The 20,896-nt window shown below is 43.5% G+C and overlaps 1 protein-coding gene and 1 long non-coding RNA gene across 6 annotated transcripts in view; one reads left to right on the forward strand and one right to left on the reverse strand.

The window, feature by feature from the left end:
• The window catches only part of LOC146436567 (uncharacterized), a 42,106-nt gene that overhangs the window by 16,410 nt on the left and 4,800 nt on the right, over positions 1–20,896 (forward strand). The window contains exons 5-7 of the long non-coding RNA XR_014852705.1: positions 3,041–3,394; positions 5,576–5,638; positions 7,151–7,297. This is a non-coding gene — a long non-coding RNA (uncharacterized LOC146436567). The remainder of the gene's footprint in view (positions 1–3,040; positions 3,395–5,575; positions 5,639–7,150; positions 7,298–20,896) is intronic.
• TMEM86A (transmembrane protein 86A) overlaps positions 11,887–20,896 on the reverse strand; it is a 30,144-nt gene continuing 21,134 nt past the window's right edge. For 4 of the 5 annotated variants that reach the window (XM_085062928.1, XM_085062926.1, XM_085062929.1 and 1 more), the window contains one exon: positions 18,258–20,651. In XM_085062928.1, the coding sequence (XP_084919054.1) occupies positions 20,224–20,651 (428 nt within the window). In that variant the 3' untranslated portion in view covers positions 18,258–20,223. Of the gene's footprint in view, positions 12,985–18,257; positions 20,652–20,896 lie in introns of those variants that run through there. The other variant, XM_085062927.1, reaches the window with a different exon arrangement.

Here is a 20,896-nt window from a genome sequence, read left to right on the forward strand (position 1 = left end):
GCTGCTCTGTCATGCACTGCAGAGAGAGCTCATTTTCAGAATAAGTGCAATGAAATGTTTAAACATTTTATGTGACCAAGGGAAGTAAGTGGCAAAAAAGTCTTTAGAAAAGTGTGATCATGAATAAATCTAAATGTACAAGTTACCCTCCTAGACTTCCTGCTATACATACGTATATTTCTTTATACACACAAAAATAACACATGCACACAATTTGGAGTCAATTAATTGTGATTGGTCTTTGCTAATTTGATTTTCTTCTGTGTAAAGCCTTTGAGAGAGGTGTCTCATAGAAGTTGCTTGGGTGGCTTGTTACCCACAAGCAACAGTGAGAGGCCAGAACATTCAGCACCTCTGAATGTCACACATATGGATTTGGCTGCCTAATTTTGACCTCTTTTTCCTGACTTAGACCAGAATTGACTTGAACAAGTGACAAATTTTGTTGTATCCATCAGATAGCTACCGTATGATCCATGCTTAGCACAGCTTGTGTAACACATGGGAGTGTTCCTATCAGCAGTAGCATCTGACTAACGAGACTATTGCTCTTCTTTTTCTGTTAATATTTTGGTTCTTTCTTGGATTCTTTCCTCTGTCTCATTCAAAATTTTGGAATTTCATATTAATTAAATTGCAATCACTTACACTGTTGTCCTGGTTCCAGCTGGGATAGAGTTAATTTTCTTCTTAGTAGCTAGTATAATGTTGTGCTTTGGATTTTGTAGAATACTGTTGAAAGCACACTGATGATTTAGCTGTTGCTAAGTAGTGCTTTCTCTTATTAAAGGACTTTTCAGTTTCCCATGCTCTGCAGTGAGCAGGTGCACAAGAAACTGGGAGGGAGCATGGCCAGGCCAGCTGGCCCAATCTGGCCAAAGGGATATTTTTATACCATAGACTGTCATGCTTAGGGTATAAACTCAGGAGAATTAGCTGGGGCTGCCTTTCACTGCTCAGGGACAGGGTGGGCCTCAGTGGGTGATGAGCAACTGTAGCATCTCTTGGATTTTATTTCTTTCTGTCTCTCTCCTTTTCATCTTCTTGGTTTATCTCAGTCCAAAAGCAATAAGAAAATTAAATTAGCGATCCCTTGGGAATACATTGATGAGGAATTAGAGAGAGTTGTGTACTTACAGCACATGTGTCTTTAGGTACCAGATTCCAAGTGGATGATTTTCTGGAGGATGCAGAAGGAATTCCGTGTGATAGCTCTGGACTGTGCAGACCCTGGACTCCCCAGAATTCCCTAGATCTCTCATTGCAAAGGCTCCCATCAGTATGTTTCTTCCACTGTTTAATATCTAGTTTTCTTAAATACATATGCAATGTCCAGATCAATGTATTGATAAATGAAGTCTGAGGGAATGTGAGCTCAATGTAATGCACTCCATTGTATTAACAGCCCAACTAAAGGTTAGGGAAGGACTTAATACTGTTTTAACACTGTTGGCTATAAATGTAATCATAGTATAAGTGCCAGAAAGTATGGTATTATTTACCTTAGAAGTGTAACTATTAAAACAAGGACACAGAGATTCCCAGCTGGGGGCAATTGAGTATCTGCAAACAGCAGAGATCAATGTGATGAAGGTGTTCTGAGGTAGTACTTAAGGTTCACATACAGGTTGCCAAAGGCCCTAATGTGTGACAGAGAATATAATTTGTCATACATGTTACTATGCTCATCAGTCCCCCATCAACCTTTTAAAAGAAGAGAAAACTCTTGTGGGATTCATGAAAGTTGTTTACGTTCTTTTATTTTAATACTGTATTTTTAGTAGTTGAGAATCTGTGCTTAGTTCTGAACTGATCAATATCACAGACAAACTCCAAAGGATTAAGTAGCCTCAGAAATGCTGAAATGGGCAGACTTTATTTTGTGCCAGTTACAGAGAATTCTTTCTCTATATGACTAAAGCATTTTACAAACAAAAGACTGTCAAATGCCATCAATAAATAGCCTAAACTATTGATGGAATCCCGTAATAGATACTTAAGTGGGCCTCAGCAGCTCCACATAATACAGAAAAAAAAAAACCTGGCCAAGTGTGGAAGCCAATATAGCTAAAAAAAAAGGGAGAATTCTGTGTTCTAGATGAAAGCCTTGAGGTTAAATAGTTACTCAGATGGGAAAGCATTCAGGCTTCTTTACATCAGAAGACAACAAAAAAACATTTTAAAGCCTGGAGCTATGACTCTTCTGCCATTTGAAGACTTGCATTATCCCACATTAGGCTTAGGAGAGGAGAATACCTTCTGTCCATATGCACCATGTTCCTTATGACCCCTGTGTTCATATGAGAGTCCTGTATAAAAGCCATTAGCATCAAGTTTGTTATGTCATTCTGCACTGGCTGACTTTTTTGGTTCCAGGGGGAAGGTTGTTACATTTTAGCTGAGAATTTCAGAGCAGGACTTGTATGTGTGTACACGACTCCGGATTCGTTTGATTAAAAACATACAGCTTTTTTTAGCCGTCCATCTTTTGCTCTTTTCGTGTATTATGGAGGCTGCTGCAAGGTGGGCTAAAGAGCAAAAAGCAAGATTTGTATTTTTAAAAATGACTATTAATTAGGGATACTGTAATCTTTGGCAAATCTTTGGCAAACCTGAAGAACGTTAATAGGATCTTGCAAATCAGTAAGAACATTCCGTAATCCCAGTTCAGATAGCACCTGACTACTTTCCACAGGACTGTAAGAGGGATTTATTAAACAAGAAGAGACAAAAGGGACTCAAAGTCTTAGAAAACAGGTTATAGGAAATGTACTGCAGAACTCACCAGCCAGCTAGAAAGAGACAGAAGAAAACCTTTAATGCTAAACATCTCTCCCAAACACACAAGGAAAACGAGTGGTGGGCAGTACTCACAGCAGATTCCCAGATGATTCTGTGCCAGATGGAGTGAGGTTTTTTCTTAAATGGCCAACCTTGAAACAGGGTGTCTATTATGTGCCATGTTTAGGAACTGGATTGCTTTGCTGGACAGAATTTTCTCTGTGTTCATTAAGGCTCTTTTTACCCCAAAACCCTGCAGGTTCGGCATCTTGAAATGGGAACAACTCTGTACTCACACCTGCAAGCTGTGGACTCTCCAGCTGTCACAGAGTCCTCAGGACTGCTGATGGTGGTGGATTTTTCAACTCCAGGCTTGGCTTAGCCTGGCATGAACCAGACCAGGGAGATGTGCTGTCAGGATACACATTAGAGACATGAGCTGAGAAACACCAAAAAATGGACAAAATGCACCAAGATCCCTATCTCTAGTACAACTTACAGTGTGGGAAGCTTGCAAGGAGAGACAAACACTACTTCTGAGCCCAAGCCATGAACGAAGCTGGTATGGGAGCAGTATTGTTATAGGAGGGACTTCTAGCAATGCCACCTTCAGGTAAGACCTGTAATATCTGTCTAGCTGGAACTCCCACCTATCAGCTGTTACTCTCTTTTAATTTTAATTTACCACATTTCATAAAGTTTTATCAAATTCATCTTGCGCAAAAAAGCATTTATCATCACAGGTCTGCTGGCTTTTGTTCAGTTTTCAGAGGTTCTGAGAGGAGATGGAGAGCAGTACAGAGCTGTGGCAATCCTTGAGCCAAATTTAAAAAATTCTGCCATCCTTCTTGCAAAGCTGTCCCTTGAATGAGTGTGTCAGGTCTAATGGTGTAATAGCTGTTTTCTTCCACTGTATGACTTCTCACATCACACCTCACACGTGATTACCGAGGTCACTGTTGGAAGATTCTCTGATTCCTGACATGGATTCAGAAGTGAGTATGGATAAGGACAGTTGATGCTACAGTAAACAAACCATCATGTTTGAAACAGCCATTTGCTGTAAATGTGTGGTGTTACTGAGACAGCATTATAATCCTTTCAGGCCCTCAGTGTGAATGGGATGAGCAGTCAGCATTCTGGTACCTAAAGCTGAAGTAATATTTGGAGAGGTCATGCTTCAAGTGTGCTAATTATGTCTTGAGAATGAAGATATGCATGAGAATGACCTGCCATGAAATTCCCAGATAGCTTACTAATTGATGTAGCAACGCATTTAAATCTTTATTGTTTAGAACTTGTTTGCTTAGTTATTAATTAGAAAATGCAGGCTTTTTGTCTAAGATACTCCCAGGTGACAAAGCATGGTGCTGACTGTCCTCAGTAGCAGTAAGGCCAGCAGGAGAAGATGATTCATGAGTCATGTTATACAGCACTTATTCCTATAGAGCAGAAGGACATTCAGGTTTGACTGAGGAAATTTCAGAAGGCAACATCCAGGTGGCCAATATGAAAAATGGCCATTGCTTTGTTCAGTCTCCATTTTGGAATTACACAACCCATCCATGCAGCATGGCTTTACTATATCTTCAAATAAAGAAACACCAAAAAATCCCAGAGAGACTGTAGGCTCCAGACAAACTTCTCTGGTATGGCATGGCAACATGCAGTACTGTGCTGAAGAGTATGAGAAGTCCTATAAGAAACAGACATTATACAAAACTGCTTGTGGCAGAATTTGGGCAGTAAAATCATCAAATGAGACATTAAAGCTGCCTTTTCCTTTCCTTTGTTCTCATTCATGTATTCCATGTAAACGACACTTTTTTTGGTACATTTTTTACATTAAATATTCCTGTTCCATTCACCTCACTTGAAACTCCTGAATAGGTGCTCATCAGTAAGCAGTTAATTGCATTGATGTTTCCCCTGTGGTTGCACAGCTGTTAAGAGAAGAGCTGGCAACACTGCAGCCCTTACACTACTGCCTTCTGCTGAAGCAGTCTGAAGGTTTCTTCTTCCAGTCTCTGATGTGACTGAAGAATGGTTGTACTTTTCTGTGCAATCTCTCACTCTCTTAATGTTTTCATTTTTCTCTCTGTCTGTTATCCTCTTATTCTTACCCGCCCAGGTTTGATCTGACTGTGAGGCTGAAGAGCCACATGGTGGTTTGTGCTGCGGCAGCACCATGTGTTTGTGCATCTTTTCTGTGAGATTCTGTGTTGTGTTGTGTCATAGCAGAGATCCTACAATTAATTAGTGCTTTCCTGGGTATCTGGTGAAATACAGCTGCAGGGATTTGGAGCCTGAAGTCATCCTTTGGCTTTATCACAAGCTGTCACTTCGGTTTAAAAGTTGACTATTGGAGAAAATTCATGCAGAGCTTCAGGTTCACAAAGTCCTGCGCAACTGCTCACTGTTTTTATGGCAAGCCTTTTTATAGGCCTCCCTGTGGTGGTAGAGGGACTTCTGTGCACACAAGTTTGTCAGTTGCACAACCCAGCCCTTCACAGGGGTGGCATCAGTGCTCAACAAACCATACAACACTGGGGAGGCTCTGTGAGTCACTGTGAGAAGCAGAATTTTTCAAGCATGCAATTACAGTTCATGTTAGGTGAAGAAAAATTATTCTTGATTAAACCTTGAGTGACCTAGGTTTGTAAAGAGAGTGCTTGAGGTCCCAACCCTGTCCTGTCTAAGGTACAATTTATATTGACATGGATGTTGAGCTCATTTCTGTAGATGCTAACAGCAATTTATGTGCTTTCTTCTTTTTTTTTTTTTTTTCTTCAAGCCTAGACGACTACATGAGCTCAGGCTCCACAGGACCTTGCAGAATGAGCTCCACTGTACGAAGGTACCTCTCAGTTTAAATTGTACAAGTTGGTCTGTATCACACCAGATGTTTTCCCTCAGCTTTCAAGATGATCAAACTAATGAAGGGCACCATAAGGCTATGTGGAATCTCCCAGGCCATGCCAGCTGTGTGCACTTTTCTGGGAACAAAGCCTGCCATTGCCTGTGCAGATTGAAAAAATCTCCAGGATTGGTGTCCTTGAAACGTTTGCCTATTAGGCTTATTACAGACAAGTAGCTCCTGTAGCCCCAGATATCCCTGTTGTGCTCACAGATGGGGTTTGTTTCTGTTGCTGCCCAAGCCAGGAAGCAGAATTTTGTAGTTGCAGTAGTTGTCTTGGGCAGCACTCCCCACCACCACCAGTGGTGTGGCAAAAAGAGGGAGAACAAGAACCATTCCAAATCTTGATCCACAGCACCAAGTGATTCGTTTCTGACCTGTATCAGATTATCTTCAAGAAGAGTTGCAGGGACATCTTTTACAACATTAACATGCAAGCTGCAGGTACAGTGTAGACAAAACTCAAGCACCTCCATCACCTTGGGGTACTGACAGGAGGTATTCTTCTGCTGATGGAAATTACACACAATTTCTGCATCAATACTAGGTTTAGGAAGGTTGGGGATTTTACTTTAAAAATCCAAATACTTCCAATGATACAACCCTTTATCCAAAAAAGGCCACAGGAACAATCCAAAATGTTTCCACTCAAGAGGAGAAAGACTCTCTTGTCAAAAAGGACTTTCCTACTTCTTGTCATTGTGTTTCCCAACTCTCTCCTTCGTGTTAGCTGAGCCAAGCCTGGAAGCAGCATGGCTTGGAGCCAAGGAAAAAGGATGGCACTGCTGGGGCTTTGTCTATGCTGTCCAATGTGGAGGGAAAGGGTGATGCAATTATTGCTCCAGACACTCCCAATCCTACCTCATTTTTCATGCCATTATTTGAACAGGCAAATCCCCATAACAGCACTGACACAACAGTGTCTGTCCCCTCAGCAGTCTGGTGATATCATTTCCATTGCCAGTGGCTCTGTGCCAGCCAAGTGGAGGCAGGCTGGCTTGGCTTCTCAGAGAGACTCCTGTTACTGTAATAATCTGCTGGGGTTACAGATCTGTGCAGTGTATTTTGCACTTGTCATCCTTTCAGAGAATGCTTTTCAAAACTAACAGCCTTATTTTTTCATCAGAAGGTAATTACACAGGACAAATTGGCCTTTGGGTTGCTCATGGTAGAAGAAATTAAGGAAATAAGTACTTTCCTGGATATATAGTGACTTTGGAAGTGAAACATTTTTGACCCAGAAAAGAACAGAGAGAGGGAGCCAAACAAAATAAACTAATACTTAAATGGGCTCATTAGTTCTTAGCTTTCCCTGAACACCCAATAATCTGCAGTTGGTTGAAGAAGTCCCCAACACTGTGACCCTTAACCACAGCTCAGATGCAGAAGACAGCTAGGAGACTTCTTATGGTGTCCTGCAATGTGATGTCAGTACTGACATGTGGTTCACAGGCACAGAGTAGGTCAACAGCAATAAATACATTGTCACAGGCCTGCTCCCAGGGAGGAAGTACTTCTTCTGAGTCATTGTCTGCAATGGCAGTGGGGACACTGACCCTCTGGAATCACAGGAGCAACAGAACCTCTCCAAACACAGAGGTAAGCACAAGACTCAGGGTTAAGCTCAGGCTCCCTGTGTGGCCTTGGGTATGTCACTAACCTGCTTTGCACCTCACGTGCCCACCTGGGGATTAGGTACGAGAATACCTCCTGTCCTATCCCTTCCATTTGTTGGCAATCTTTCAGGACCAGGCTTCCTTTTACTACATGTGTATTTAGCCCATTACATAGCAGTTTACACAGATGCTGTTTAAATTAAAATTCAGGACATCCGTGTGCAGGGAGGGTGATATTATCACGTCTTGACAGAACAGAAGATTGGTGTTACGAGTCATTTGTCTCGTAGCACATTTTCAGTCTGACTGGGATTTGTTCCCTAAATGAAAAGCAAAGAAATCTGTGACACGTAGGAGACTGTGTGACAGTCTTTCTGGACCAGAAGGCCCTGAAACCACATTAGATGAAACATTTAGAGGTCATCCTGTCAGGTAAATGCCTTTTCCTTTGTTCAGTTGCTCCCTACACATGCCTAATCATAACATGGATGTCTAATCAGCAGTGCTCCCAAACATAACTGAACATGGCCCGGCTCATCAGGTCAAATGCTAAATGATCCCTCTGCCCAGTTTGGGGAACTGCAGAATGCAGTGACTCTAAATGGTGAGATCAAAGACAAATTTTTTGGCTTGGCTTATGCCTGGTATAATAAAGAGTATAGTAATATAAAAGAAGTTACATATTAATACATATTACTAGATTAGGCATATATTTCTTCAGAAGCCTATCTACGTGCTGCTATGAATCTTCTAATCCCATTAAGAGTAATGGGCAACACATTAAATTGACAGAATGAGTGGTACACTAAAAGGAGTTAATGAGGTGTCAAATTACGTATTTGTATTTACCAATCAGCCTTTCCTGATCAGTTAGACCATAGGTATGTTACTTTTGCTATGTGTGCAGCTGAGAAAAAGCACTTCCAGTTATGTGGATGTAGCTGTGTTCTTGTGTGGAAGTGCTCTAGGCCTGGATTTTACAGAGTCTGAAATTACTTCTGTAACTTCTCTGTGTAGGCAAGAAGAGTAGTAAATGGAGGAAAGTTAGGTTGGCTGTGCCTTGCCCTACATTCCTGGAACATTCCTTTGATAATAGCTTACCTATCTTCAGGCAGGACAAGCAAGACATAGAGGTGAACTGATTTCCCATTCTTCATTATAAGTGGCAAGTCACAAGGTTTATTTGCATAAATCTTAGAGGTGGTGGAAACACTCTGAAGGAGAATGAGGAGATAAGCTCTTTTCTGAGAATGAGGTCTCATGAAAGAATTTTGCCATACAGTGCTACCTTTAGAATCCAGGGGATTTACCTGATGCGATCCCATGTCAATGCAAAAAGCAGTATTAAATGCTTCAAGAAATGTGTTTAAAAACATGAAAATCTTCCATAAAACGGAAGATTTGCAGTGGACACTGGAAATTAAACTGTACACTCAGCTCCCCTTGATTTCCCCCTAGCATTCTATAGACTATTAATGCCTCAGAGCAACACCAGCAGAGCAATATCCCTTCCTCTACAAGATCACCTGCTTTGCTTTTTAATTGGGTGTAATTTAATCATGCGTTTCTAAAGTGTTTTGGGAGCCAAATATCTGAAAGCACTTTACAATTTAATGGCATTAGTGTGAGAAGGCATCAATATATCCCTGTGGAGCAAAAGTCTGACACCTTAGTTACAGACCAAGAAACAGAAATTAATTGCTTGCTTACAGTTGCATAGCAGATTAATGAGAGAATGAGATTTCTGATTCCTTCCCTTCTTGCTTTTCGGCTTGTATTTATTTGCATGTTGAGATAGGTATGCTGGTCAGATGCCAAGAGAAATGTGGTGTATTGTTCATTCTTCCTACTCCCTGGGTTCTCCCTGATGGGAAGTAAAGTCCAGGCCATGAAATGTCATACCCAAGCTCTTTGAGATTAGTACTTGTGCAGGAGAAGACTCTCTGTGTTGATGGTGCTGGCCCTGTCTTGCATGTTTGTGTGTGCAATGGGAAGCAGCCCACAGTGATTGTCCTCAGCAATGTTTTGACTTCAAGATGGAGTATCCCAGGAAGGACTGTGCTTCCTGCCTCATGGCCCCACAAAGGAACCACAGCATGAGTCACAGCAACAGCTGTGCCCTGAGCTGTGCTTTCATCAGCAACACTCACCACCAGTGACCCCAGGTCAAGGGTAACCTTAGCATCACATCCAACCCTGAGTTGTTGCTCACCTCAACAAGAAGCACCTGCCTGCTTATGACCTCTGCAACTTGTAGCTGCAAGCTGATCATCTGTGGTAGGTCAGATTTGCAGCCACTGTGATTCATTGGGGGCGATTCCCTCCAGGCTGAGCAAACCTAGATATCATGTCTGAGTATAGTTCACACCCTGCTGTTTTCCAGGGCAAGTGCACTTGCTGGGACTCACTTTGTGGATCACACTCCTCTGGGCTAGTTTGTGGCTCTCGCCCTTGTCCAGAGGAAGAGATTGCTCAGTCTGTAGGTGCTGGAGCTGCAGGGGCCACATTGTAAGAACTTACCTTCGTATCCAAGAAAACACCCTAACTCTGACTTTGATTTCCATCAAAGTCACTGAGATTTATCTTCAGTTGCTTTAAGGCAGTATTGCATCCCTTAAAATGGCTTATTTTGGCCAGCAGGCCTCATGAAATCCCTACATAGGTCAAAAGCAAACATGGCCATTTCTCAGTCCCTAACCAGGCTTGCCCTGCATCCATGGCATACTTAGCACTTCCAAGCAGTCCACGGATGCACTCAGACAATAACTTTGTGCTTTTTTTGCACAGACACTGCACTGGGTGCATCTGTTTTCTTCCTTTGTAAAATGGCAGGATTTTGCCAACATTGTGTGACAGCTAGTAAAGTTTCTAAGACACAAAAAGGAAGAAAATCAGATATTTCATCTCCCTCTTCTTCCTCTATTCCCTCTTTTATTAAAGCTCCCACACAGTGAAGCTTTAAATTGGATTGTAACACAGAGCTTGGTTCCAGCTCGCTCAAATTGGTGGTGTGAGCATGGACACTTCCAGGTGCATAGGATGAGGTTTTACTAACACTTTTTAGAGACAGGCCCTGGTGGCACAGCCCCATTAGTGTTCTCTTAAAGGGGACAAGAGAAAGTGAGTGCCAGGCACAGCTTGAAATGAAACTGATACAGCACCAATAATGAGGGACTATATTTGGAAAGATCTTTCAGGGTTATTTTTGTCTGAGATCATTACTTCTGGACAGCCTGCTGGTAACTGCTGAGCACACAAATACACCCAGCATTTGGTTCTCTGCTAATGTGGAAGTAGCTCACAGGGGGTCAGCAGAGGGAAAGGATGCACACATTGGGTTTCCTGCTCTTATTTTCAGACTGATCTGCCTTTGTGTGTACAATACATGCAACACTTCTTCACTGAACACTGCCCACCCAAAAAACTGAAAGCAATTCTTTACCATTTTTCTAATAATTCCTGTTGTTCTTGTTGTTACCATGTGTCCCACTTCCTATGCACCCTGAGACACTCCTCCCTGAAGCCACAGCTGGAGTACAGTTTCCTTGTCCCTTAAAATCAGTGGGAGCCTTCTCTGGTTGGCAGCCAGGCTGACGCAAGGAATTCTGACAGTGCTGCTGTCAGGGAAGGCAGACAGGCCTAAGGGGCACAAGAAGAGCTCTCTATCCCCTCTGAGATCTCATTGCTGGGTAGCACTTACCTTCTGCCTTCCCACACAAAGTGTGTTGAGGTGTGGGCTGTTACAGGAGGAACACAGCTCTTCAAAGTTATTCAAAGCAGCCTGTTTACAGCAGACATGGCTGAGGAATGAGGCTTGCAAAAGCACTGTATGGGTGAGGTGCTGATTTATACCCAGATTTCTCAATGGAAGCCTATGTCTGAGGGCTCCTGGGGCTCCTCCTTACCTTGACCTGCACAGTGTCTGGGTAGGGTCTCTCTGCTGCCAGCTGTTTGCAGCTGAGTGAGGTGGAAAGCAGAAGTCAGAATATAAGACTGTAAAACCAACTTTAGCACATAAGACATTCATGTTAAATTGAGCTTATCTGCAGGTTTGTGTTTATTTTTTAGGACTTACATTCTTGGTGGTTTTAATTCTGGAAGAGGGGTAGTTACTACCTAGAGGAGTAGTTACTGCCTGGAATCAGGGGCTGCAGGCTGAAGTGCATCAGGCCTTGTGTGAAAGCAAGCACTGCCAGGAGCCCCTTCAGACCAGGACTTAAAAGATTTTCTTTAGGGACATTTTTTTAGAGATTTTCAATGGTCTTTACCTGGTGACAGGCTCTCCTAGGGGAAAGGAGTAAGGACTGATCTAAGGGCTGAGTAAATCTTCTGATTTCAATAGCTGTGCAGGAGTAGCTTATTTCTGTGATGATTCCACAGGAACAAAACCTCTGTTGTCTCAGTTCCTCTTAATGTATTGGGGTGGGTTACCTCAGATGGATATCTGGTGCAGACCAAAACCATTTTATCACTACCCTCCACGGCTAGACAAGAGAGAGAAAATTTAACAAAAGGTTTATGAAGTAAGGTAAGGTCAGGGAGATCACTCACCAATTACCATCCCAGGCAAAACACACTCAACTTGGGAAATTTAATTTATTACCAATCAAATTAGAGTAGGGTAAGGAAAAATAAAAACCTAAACCTTAAAACATCTTTCTCCCATTCCTCCGTTCTTCCTGGCCTTAACTTTACTCCAGAATTCTTTACCTCCTTTCCCCAGTGGTGCAGGTAAATGGGAGCTGTGGTCAGTTCATTACACCTTGGCTTTGCCCCTCCTTCCTCTGCTCTCACATATTCTCACTCCTCTCTTTGGCTGCAATTGCTGTTGCAGTTCTTTTCCCCTTCTTAAAAGTGTTGACACAGAGGCATTTGGACCCATTGGTTCTATTGGCCACAGGGGAAGCTTCCAGCAGCTTCTCACAGAAGCCACCCCTGCAGTCCCCCACTGCAACCAAAGCCTTGCCATGCAAACCCAATACACTTATGTGCTCTTCTATTTCTCTTCTTTAGGGAAGGACAGTTGCACTCTTCTGCTTTGCCATGTTTTTCAGCTTTAGCCCTTTTCTTAATATTTGCAAAAACAAATAGGGCATTGCACCACCTCAGTGAAACACAGCAGCTGAGAAGGGGTGAATATAATTTTCCTTAGGCTGGGAGGGGGCAGGTTGCAGAGAACACGACTGTTAGACCCGAAGTAAATTATTCAGAACAGTGCTGAAGTGAACAAGGGGAAATGGGAGTGAAAATGAGAACTCCCTAAATTTGAACTGTCACTTCCTACAAAAACTGCAACCCAACTTTTTCCTTTATACCGTGGAAAGCCTTATAGAGCTTTAAAAATTTTATAAAGCTTTTTATCCATAACTTTGTAAGACTTGCACTCAAAACACAGGGTTGACTGCACTAATTGTGGCACTTACTCCTTTTCCTTAAGAAAAAGATGGACACAGGGACAGGAAGTTTGCAGAAGTCGAAACACAAGATATAATTAGCGGAACTAGCTGTGCCTGGTCTGGCATGCAGAACAGCATTGTTGTGGCTGGGTAGTTTGTCTTCTTGTGGCTCCAAATGCAGCTGCCCTTGGCTTCTGTGAAGGTCAGTCAGGCCAGGTGGTAGAGTGGGGCTTCTGCTCAGCAGGGACACTTCCACTGTTTCCATCTTCCTTCCCTTTGATTTTGGACAGTAAGGTGCATGTTAAAGGTGGTATTTCTAATAGTTTCTGCTAATGTATCTTAATGGTAATAAAAGGGGCCAAAGATTGAAGAGAATCCTGCTTCCGAGTTCAAGAAGAGACTTGTATTCTGCCTCCTTGTCTCCAGGTAGCCCAGCAGGAGCTCCATGATATTTTAGGCTTCCTTACATTACATCGTATATAAACACAGAATAAGCCATAAATCTCAAATACTTAAATCCTCACAATACCAAGAAACTAAACAGAGCTGTGCAAATGAGGGAATCACGTTGTGAAACAGCAGGCCACAGAAGGTGCACGAACTTCACTGCTGGTGGCCAAGACTAGGTAAGGGATTACAGAATATCTGAACCACTGAACAGACTGACAGGTAGATCAATACAAATATACACACATTGGTGCTGGTTCATTTAATTTAGACTGAAATCTTCTAGGAGCCAGTCATGGAATAAAAATTTAGCAGTGCCCAGCCACTCAGACACATTCAGTCTGACAATATTGTGTCACTTTTGTTCCATCTGGAGCTAGGAAGGAGGTATGAGGAAACAGGATGCTCCTCCCAGCAGGCCTCTTAAGTTTTTGAAAGGAATTGTAAAAGACCATATAAAAGCAAGACGAGAGAATCACCCGTTTTTGCCTGCTGTTAACCCCTTCAGGCTGCCTTGAAAAGAAATTTGGTTGTATTTCTACCTGGCACTGATTAATTCTCACATCAAGAACCATTCCACTTCAGAAGAGGGGTATGAAGCAATCTCCATTAAGCCTGCAAGCAGATCCATTTAACTGACTGGAAGCACTTACACACACCGTGTTTCTATGCTATAAATCCTTGAAACCTGTTCCACTGGTGACAGATGGCCTGGTTCAGGATTAATGAAACAAAATATCTGTGCCACTGCATCAAACAGCTGAAGAATCTGGCATCAGATCCCCAGCCAGAGAAAAATGTGCAGACTACCTTACTTTTTTCCTCCTGGAAACTTTTTCTGGGGCAAGGGGAGAGAGAGATTTGGCCTTTTGTCTGGGACTCCCTGGCAGTGAGCACTCTTTCTGGAGCAGCCCTGTGCAGCAAGCTGCCTTCTCCCTAAAATGTGGATAAATGGCCATTGTATGTGGTACTGGCTGGAGCAGCAAGGGGCAAGCTTGCTCAGAGATTGGTCTCCCAAGGCACCCAGGATGTTGTGTAACACCAGCCAGGTGCCCTGTTGGTTTGTGTTGGATGTGCTCTGTGGGGTGCATGTGGTTGTTTTTCAGGGTTCCCCTGGTAGGAATGGTGTGGCTGACTGTGACAGTCAGGTTCTGTGGGGCACTGAGCAGCTCCAGCACAATTATGCTGGGGAGTATAACAGTGGCACAAAGCTGCCCACCACAGAGGGGCCTCATATTCCATGCTGAAACGGTGACAGAAACACAAGATTAGCAAGGAGACATTGTATCTGCACAGTAAAAATACCCAGTAAATTAATATTTTTAATTGCTGTTACACACAGAAGAAATGAGAAAAAAATACATTCCAAACAAAGAATTAAAATAGTAAAATCAGCATAAAAATGTGTTAAGAAAAGATCCCAGATCAAGTGGCTGTACTGTATGTGGCGACCTTTACAATCACAGTAAAGAAAGTAAGTGCTAGAGACTTTGAGACATGGCAAAATGCTTGACTCCCCAGAGGAGAGCAGCTGCTTCAGTAACATCTTTCAGTGCACTCTGCCTGGAATGTGTGGGAGAGGGGCTGGAGCAAGAGACAAGACATAGAGATTAGTGTTCAGGACAGACCAGCCACTCTGCATTCTCAGGCAGCAGAACTGCCACTTATCCAGTGGCATTTGCTTTTTCCTTGCTTGGTTTTTTTTTTTTTTGTGGTTTTGGGTTTTTGTTCTTGTTTTTGTCATTGTTTTCTAGTTTTGAGTTTTATTTAACAAAGCTTCATATTCTGCTGGCCTGACCATGCCAGCACCATAGGCTTGGAGCAAGCCTCCCTAACTTGCTGGGGAGCAAGGCTTGGTCCAGCAGGAACCTGCACCAGCAGGGTCTAGATAAATATGTTTGTAGTGATTCAGCACCATCGCCCAACGGGCTGGTTTTGGTTTCTTGCTTTTCTTCTGTCAGGAAAAGGTGTCTTTAATTTCCTGATGCTCTGTCTTTTGACTGATCCGAATTGGCCCAGTCATGCTCCCACTGAAGTCTTGGTGGCCCAACCCCTGCATCCTGTGCTTCAGCCTCACTTTTGAGCCACCACACCACTCCAGTAGCTCACCCAACAGCAGCATAGTGTCACCACAGAAACAATACAAGCCACAGAAGTTTTGGCATTCCTGCCAACTGGCCACCTTTTTTTCATCTGTAGTCTGTCTAGAGTCATATATTTTTATTCTTTACAGTAAAAGCAAAAATAAAATAACGTTAAGAAAATTTTCTCCAAACTAAGAAAATGAAAACCCATCAAATATTTTAAAGAAACCATAAAAATTTGCATTGTGTTTGCTTCTGAGTTCATATTAAGATTTTACTGCAGCTGCTTCAAAATTATGGTCCATTTCACCTGTACACAGCTCACATTCCTTGGTGTGTAATTCCTTGCCTTTATTTGTGTTTGTACAGCAGCTAGTCCTACAAGAACTAGGTAGTTTCTAGCTGTGGTCCAGATTTAACTCAGTGAACAGTGGCATTTTTATCCTAGTTGAGAACCTAGTGATGGTTGAGAGCTGTATTTCTAGATCAACTTTTGTTCTGGGCCATAGGACTGGTGGTACAAGCACTTCCTGTGCTACAAAACTGTTTCTTGATTCAGGTGAAAAGAAAGTAATTCAAGAAAGATGTGCTGACCTTATTGATTCCATCAAGGCTTTCCCTCTCTGCTGATTTTAAACCCAGTAAAACTTACAATCACAGAAATTAAACATCCCTTTGCAAGGTGTCTCATGAAACCCAGCTGACCTTCTGCAGACTGAAGGTGGAGCAGAATGACTTCATGTTCTGTTCCAGTTTTTTCAACAGCCATAGCAGACTGTGAGGCACTCTGTTTTGGCTAGATTATATTAACTCTAGCTAACAGGGACAAGACCAGACTGCAAAATTTGGATGCAAGGTTCACATCTAAGAATTTGGTTGAGGCATTTACAAGAACTAAAAACCATTTGCAAAACTGAAATTCGAGAGTTTAGATTTTTAAGCTAAACCTTCCTCAGAGTTCAAGTGCAGCTGAGCCCATCCCATTAACCAGCATGAATAAATATTTTGCATTGGCTTTCCAAACTGATAAAAACTGAAAAGACAGTCACACATTCCATGCTTTAAGAGAAGTCCTGCAGATCCCTAAAAGCAATTTCAATGCTAAAGTCAGCTAATACTTGGGAATTACATAGCACTTTGCATCTTTAAAGTGCCATATGAGCAGCAATCTTCACAGCATCCTTGTGAGGCAGGTACGTGCTAATATCTCCATTTTAGAATGGGGTGAGAGCCTGGTCCCCTGCTGTGATAACTTGGCATAGCAATGGCCCTCATGGCCCACCAGATGTGGACCTGGCCCCAGAAAATTTCAGTGACTTACCCAAGGCCACGAAAGGAGCAAGCATGGATAAAAGGCTGGAAACTTACCCAGCAGTACTTCTGTCATGAGAAGTCAGGAACTTCCCATCCTCCTCCAAGAACACAGTTAAGATGCCTCTGCTTGAAAGAGTCCCTGTCTGTATCCAGAAACCAAACAAAGAGAAAGAGGCACCTGCCACCTACAGTTGCTGCTTGCTTTGATCTGCTTCTTCCAGAAGAGCTCCCAAAATTACCATGATAACCAAGCCAAAAATGCAAGTTTTAGTGTCAAACTACAGGACTGAAAAAGTTTGAAGAGCCACTAAAAACTTTGCAAAGCTCCTCCATTGATTACGACATGAAACCTTCAGCAATCTACTCAAAAGCCATGTTAGAGTAATTACTAAACCAATCATTCTTACAGATGCCTCAATATGGAGGAGTAAGAAGCCAGCACAAACAGAGTAAGAGTAAAGCTGTTAAAATTCTATGGCTTTGTTCTTCACCTGCCATTTCCACATGAGCATCACCCTGTGGCACAGCCCAGAAGCATTACCAGCGTGTACAAACAAGTTGCAATTAGCATTGCTTCTCTGTGCAAGGGGGATCTGCCTACAGAAAGAGGCTGAAGTAAACGTGCTGCACCTTTATATGTCAAAATGAAGAGCCAAAGGATCTCCAAGAGGGTGATAACTACAGAAAGTAACTGGATCACATGTGTAAGCTCAAGGGACCATAGAGAAGAATTGCAGAAAGATGTTTGGATACAGCAGTGTGGAAAAAAACCCTCTGTATTTAGCAATAAAAGGAGCTGCTACTGCTGGGGTCAGGAACACTACACCACTTGGGATGCTTCATTCCCTCTGTAATGTTCCTGGGCCAAAGACTGGGTGCTTCTCAAAGACTATACTTCTGAAAAGGAGAAGAATGGATCAGACCTCACAGTTTTACGGTGCAAAGAGGCAACAGGAAAGTCCACAAAGGCAGCGCCACAGACAGTAACACCATTTGTTACATTTGAGCACCACTTCTTGTTTGATCTATTTCAAAGTGAAGATTGCCCTCACTAGGGTTGATGGAGAGTTTTAATCCCAAGAAAAGTTATTTAAAAGACTGCCAGCAACTGCTTAGTGTTTCTCAGGATTTAGGCATCTCAAAATTGTGTCAGATCACTGTCCACCGCAGCTGGTCTCCTCCCAGCAGTAAAGAGCCTCCAGGAAGATGGTCTCTTTCAAGTAATATGGATTAGAAAGAGGAATACAGAGCCAGAGAGAGATTTTGAAGATTAAGAGTCTTTGCCAGCAAACCTCCAAGCCAACCAGGACTCTTCTTTGTATGCTGAGGTCTCCGCTTCATGTTCCCTGGGAAGGCTGAAGCTGTTGCAGCACTGGGATGGAGCCAGTGACTGGCCAGTGTGTCCCAGCCAGGTCACTCCAGGAGACCTGTTCCAGGACAGCAAGAGAATAACAGCCCACTTGGGCTGCACTAGTTTCTGCTGTCCCACCCAGAGAGCTCTGGAAACTGCACCTCTGATGGCCAGTGGAGAGGAGAGGCCTCCTAATAACACATCAAGATTTGTCTGCAAGTATCCAGTGGCTGATGGTAGAGCAGCACAGCAAAGCAAGCCAAGATGAAAAAGCACACAGAAAAGCAACTTAGCTGTTTTCAGAAGTTGAAGACTACTCATTTCTAGAGAGGAGAAAAGGAGTATCAAAACTCAAGACTTTTAAATAAAGATTACTTGATCACCCAAGCACTTCCCTCAAAGCAAAGGGAAGCTCAGGATGTGGGGGGTGGCTCCTCTGAAGAACTGCCAGCTAAGGACTGAGTGTGCAGGACTGACCCATGCCAAGGAGCTGTGACTCAAAGACTGCAGTGTGCAGTTTGCTCACCTGCTGGGAGGATGGTGGGGTTCACCCCAAATGCTAAGATTTCCTCTTAGCTGGGTCAGTCTGTTGCAGGAGTTGATTTGCAAACAGCCAAGCTGAGTAACAGCAGGTGACATCTGCAGAGAGCTGTATTGCAGGGTTCAATCTGTGGCCAGGAGATAAGCAATGCTGATGAATGAAGATGGTTTATGGCTCTAAATTCCCTTAGCTGTTTACTCCAGGCAGGCCCTGATGCACCAGTGAATGAATACTGACAGTATTACACAACAGCATTAAAGAGAAGGGATTACACGGGGCTGTGCTACCTACAGTGCTTTCCCTCTCCATAATGCAGCTGACCTTTCTGATCCCTGTCTGAAAAGCAGCAGATGCCTCCACGGGGTCAGGGTGGTTAACCTAGATTTCTGTAATACTGGCTGCATTTGCACTGATGGAGAAGTCATGGGGAGGCAATGCCTGTTCCCTGCCAGGCACACCAGGAGAGGCTGGAGAGGAGCAGGAAACCCACTCAGCACCTCTGAACACAAGGGAAAAGCTAGCAGGGTTCTATGTGAGTGCATGTGAGCTTGAAAAGGAAGTGGCAGGCGTTTTTAACACAAAGGACAGTGCTTTTCAGGAAGCTCTGCTGAAAAGGGGCTTTCTAAAAAAAAAAAAGAAGTGGTGCAAAGAGGATCATTTACCACCAGCTGGCAAAACACGACAATGTACATCCAAAATCAGGGCCCTGACCACAGGAAGTGCTCACACAAAGATCTGAGATACTGCAGGCAGCAGTACTAAAAGTACTACTGAAAGTGCTACTCAAACGTAATGGGTACATGGAATATTACTTGTTAGGACACTGGGGAAGAAAGGCATAAAGGTTAGATGCCTGTCTGCCATACTAAGGATAATTAGGGCATATGCTGGTAAGACACAATGAGTAAGTTCTGCAGTAAAAATCAAAGTTTCTCGTGTGCCTGTTACATCTCACTGGTGGCTGCAGGCACCATGTAAGTGTGTGCATGTGGTGAGGGAGAACATGCTGGCCTGGCTATCAAGATGTCCCTGAAATCCCACCAGACTTGCTTTCTGCAATTCTGCCACATGCAGCAATGCTGACTTGCACCTAGAGACCTGCCCTGGAGCAGTGATCACTGCAATCAAAGCACACAGCACTGCCAGCACACCTCTTGCTCTGAGCCCTCAGCTTGGGGTTCTGCTTTCATGCTGGTTCTGCTGGGTACTGCTCCAAATGCTGCCATTGACTCCAAAGCTTAGCTCCCAGCTGGATATGCTGGTTTTACTTTCCTTTTAAGCTCCCTTTCAGCAGAAGAATAGCTCCAGCTTGCATACTGAGTTCGTAATGCACAAAGAGAGACAAACATTGGTTAAAATAATTTTTACCCTATGACTTTAGCAGAGATCTGTGCCTGTCTGCCTACAGTTGACAGCAAGCCTTTTAGCACAGTGCATGGCCAAACCTCCTTTCCACCAGCCCTCCCCTTCCCAGACATTCAGCATCAGTTTCAAGACTAACAAGTAAAATGCAGTAGTACAGCACTTCCAAGGAAGAAAAGTTGAATGAGTAACTACTGCAGGGACAGTCTAAGCTTTCTGATGTGGACTCCATACTGAAGTAAGCTGTATTCAGAGAAAGCCATTGAAAAAAAAGTAATTCCCAAAGGTAATGCTTCAAAGAAGCAAAATCAACATCACCAGTGTGCCTAGAGAAATGGAGATCTCTCTCAGGGGTGAATGCAGCTACAGCACCTGAGATATAACCCATGTGTTCACAGACTACTGGCACTCCACCTAGCTCCTCTTCCTGAAGTCCTCTTCATCTCTGGTCTCTACGGCCGACAGCGCGATCAGCATCTGGGCTGCGTAGTACGTGGCCATGATGATGAAGCGCGAGTAGGGCACGGGGAAGCAGAACTCGTTGAGCGCGATGGTGAGGTCGGACACCATGAAGAGCATGGCGCCCACGCAGGCCGACAGCTTGGTCCACGTCCACAGGTCGTTGCACAGCTGCACGCCCGCCATAGCCCGCCAGCCCATGAAGCCGATCAGCGCGATGTAGACTGCCACCAGGTAGGTGAACGGGCCCGAGAGGTAGGAGTACAGGAAGGCATAGCAGGAACTGGAAACGACGCCCATCAGCAAGCCGGCTTTGAGGTCCAAAGGCTTCATGCCAAAGGCTGAAGAGTACAGGATGTGTGTGATGGCGAACATTAGCAGACCTGGAGAGAAGCGTTGACACAGAAAGTGTGACCTTTCAATGGTAACTGGCAATCAAACACTCCTTGCAGTGTTACCACCCATAACACTACCAGTGAGAACCATACTGACCACTTGGGGCCATTTTAATACAGAAATCTAGACATAGCAGACAGCACCAAGCCTCCAACCTAAAAAAAGCCCCAGCACATCTACAGCTGCAGCCAAATACAGCTCTGCTGTGACAAAAGCCTTTCTGCTGAGAGGC

The sequence above is a fragment of the Lichenostomus cassidix genome, chromosome 5 (assembly GCF_008360975.1).
Source record: "Lichenostomus cassidix isolate B80296 chromosome 5, HeHo_3.0, whole genome shotgun sequence".
Lineage (NCBI taxonomy): Eukaryota > Metazoa > Chordata > Aves > Passeriformes > Meliphagidae > Lichenostomus > Lichenostomus cassidix.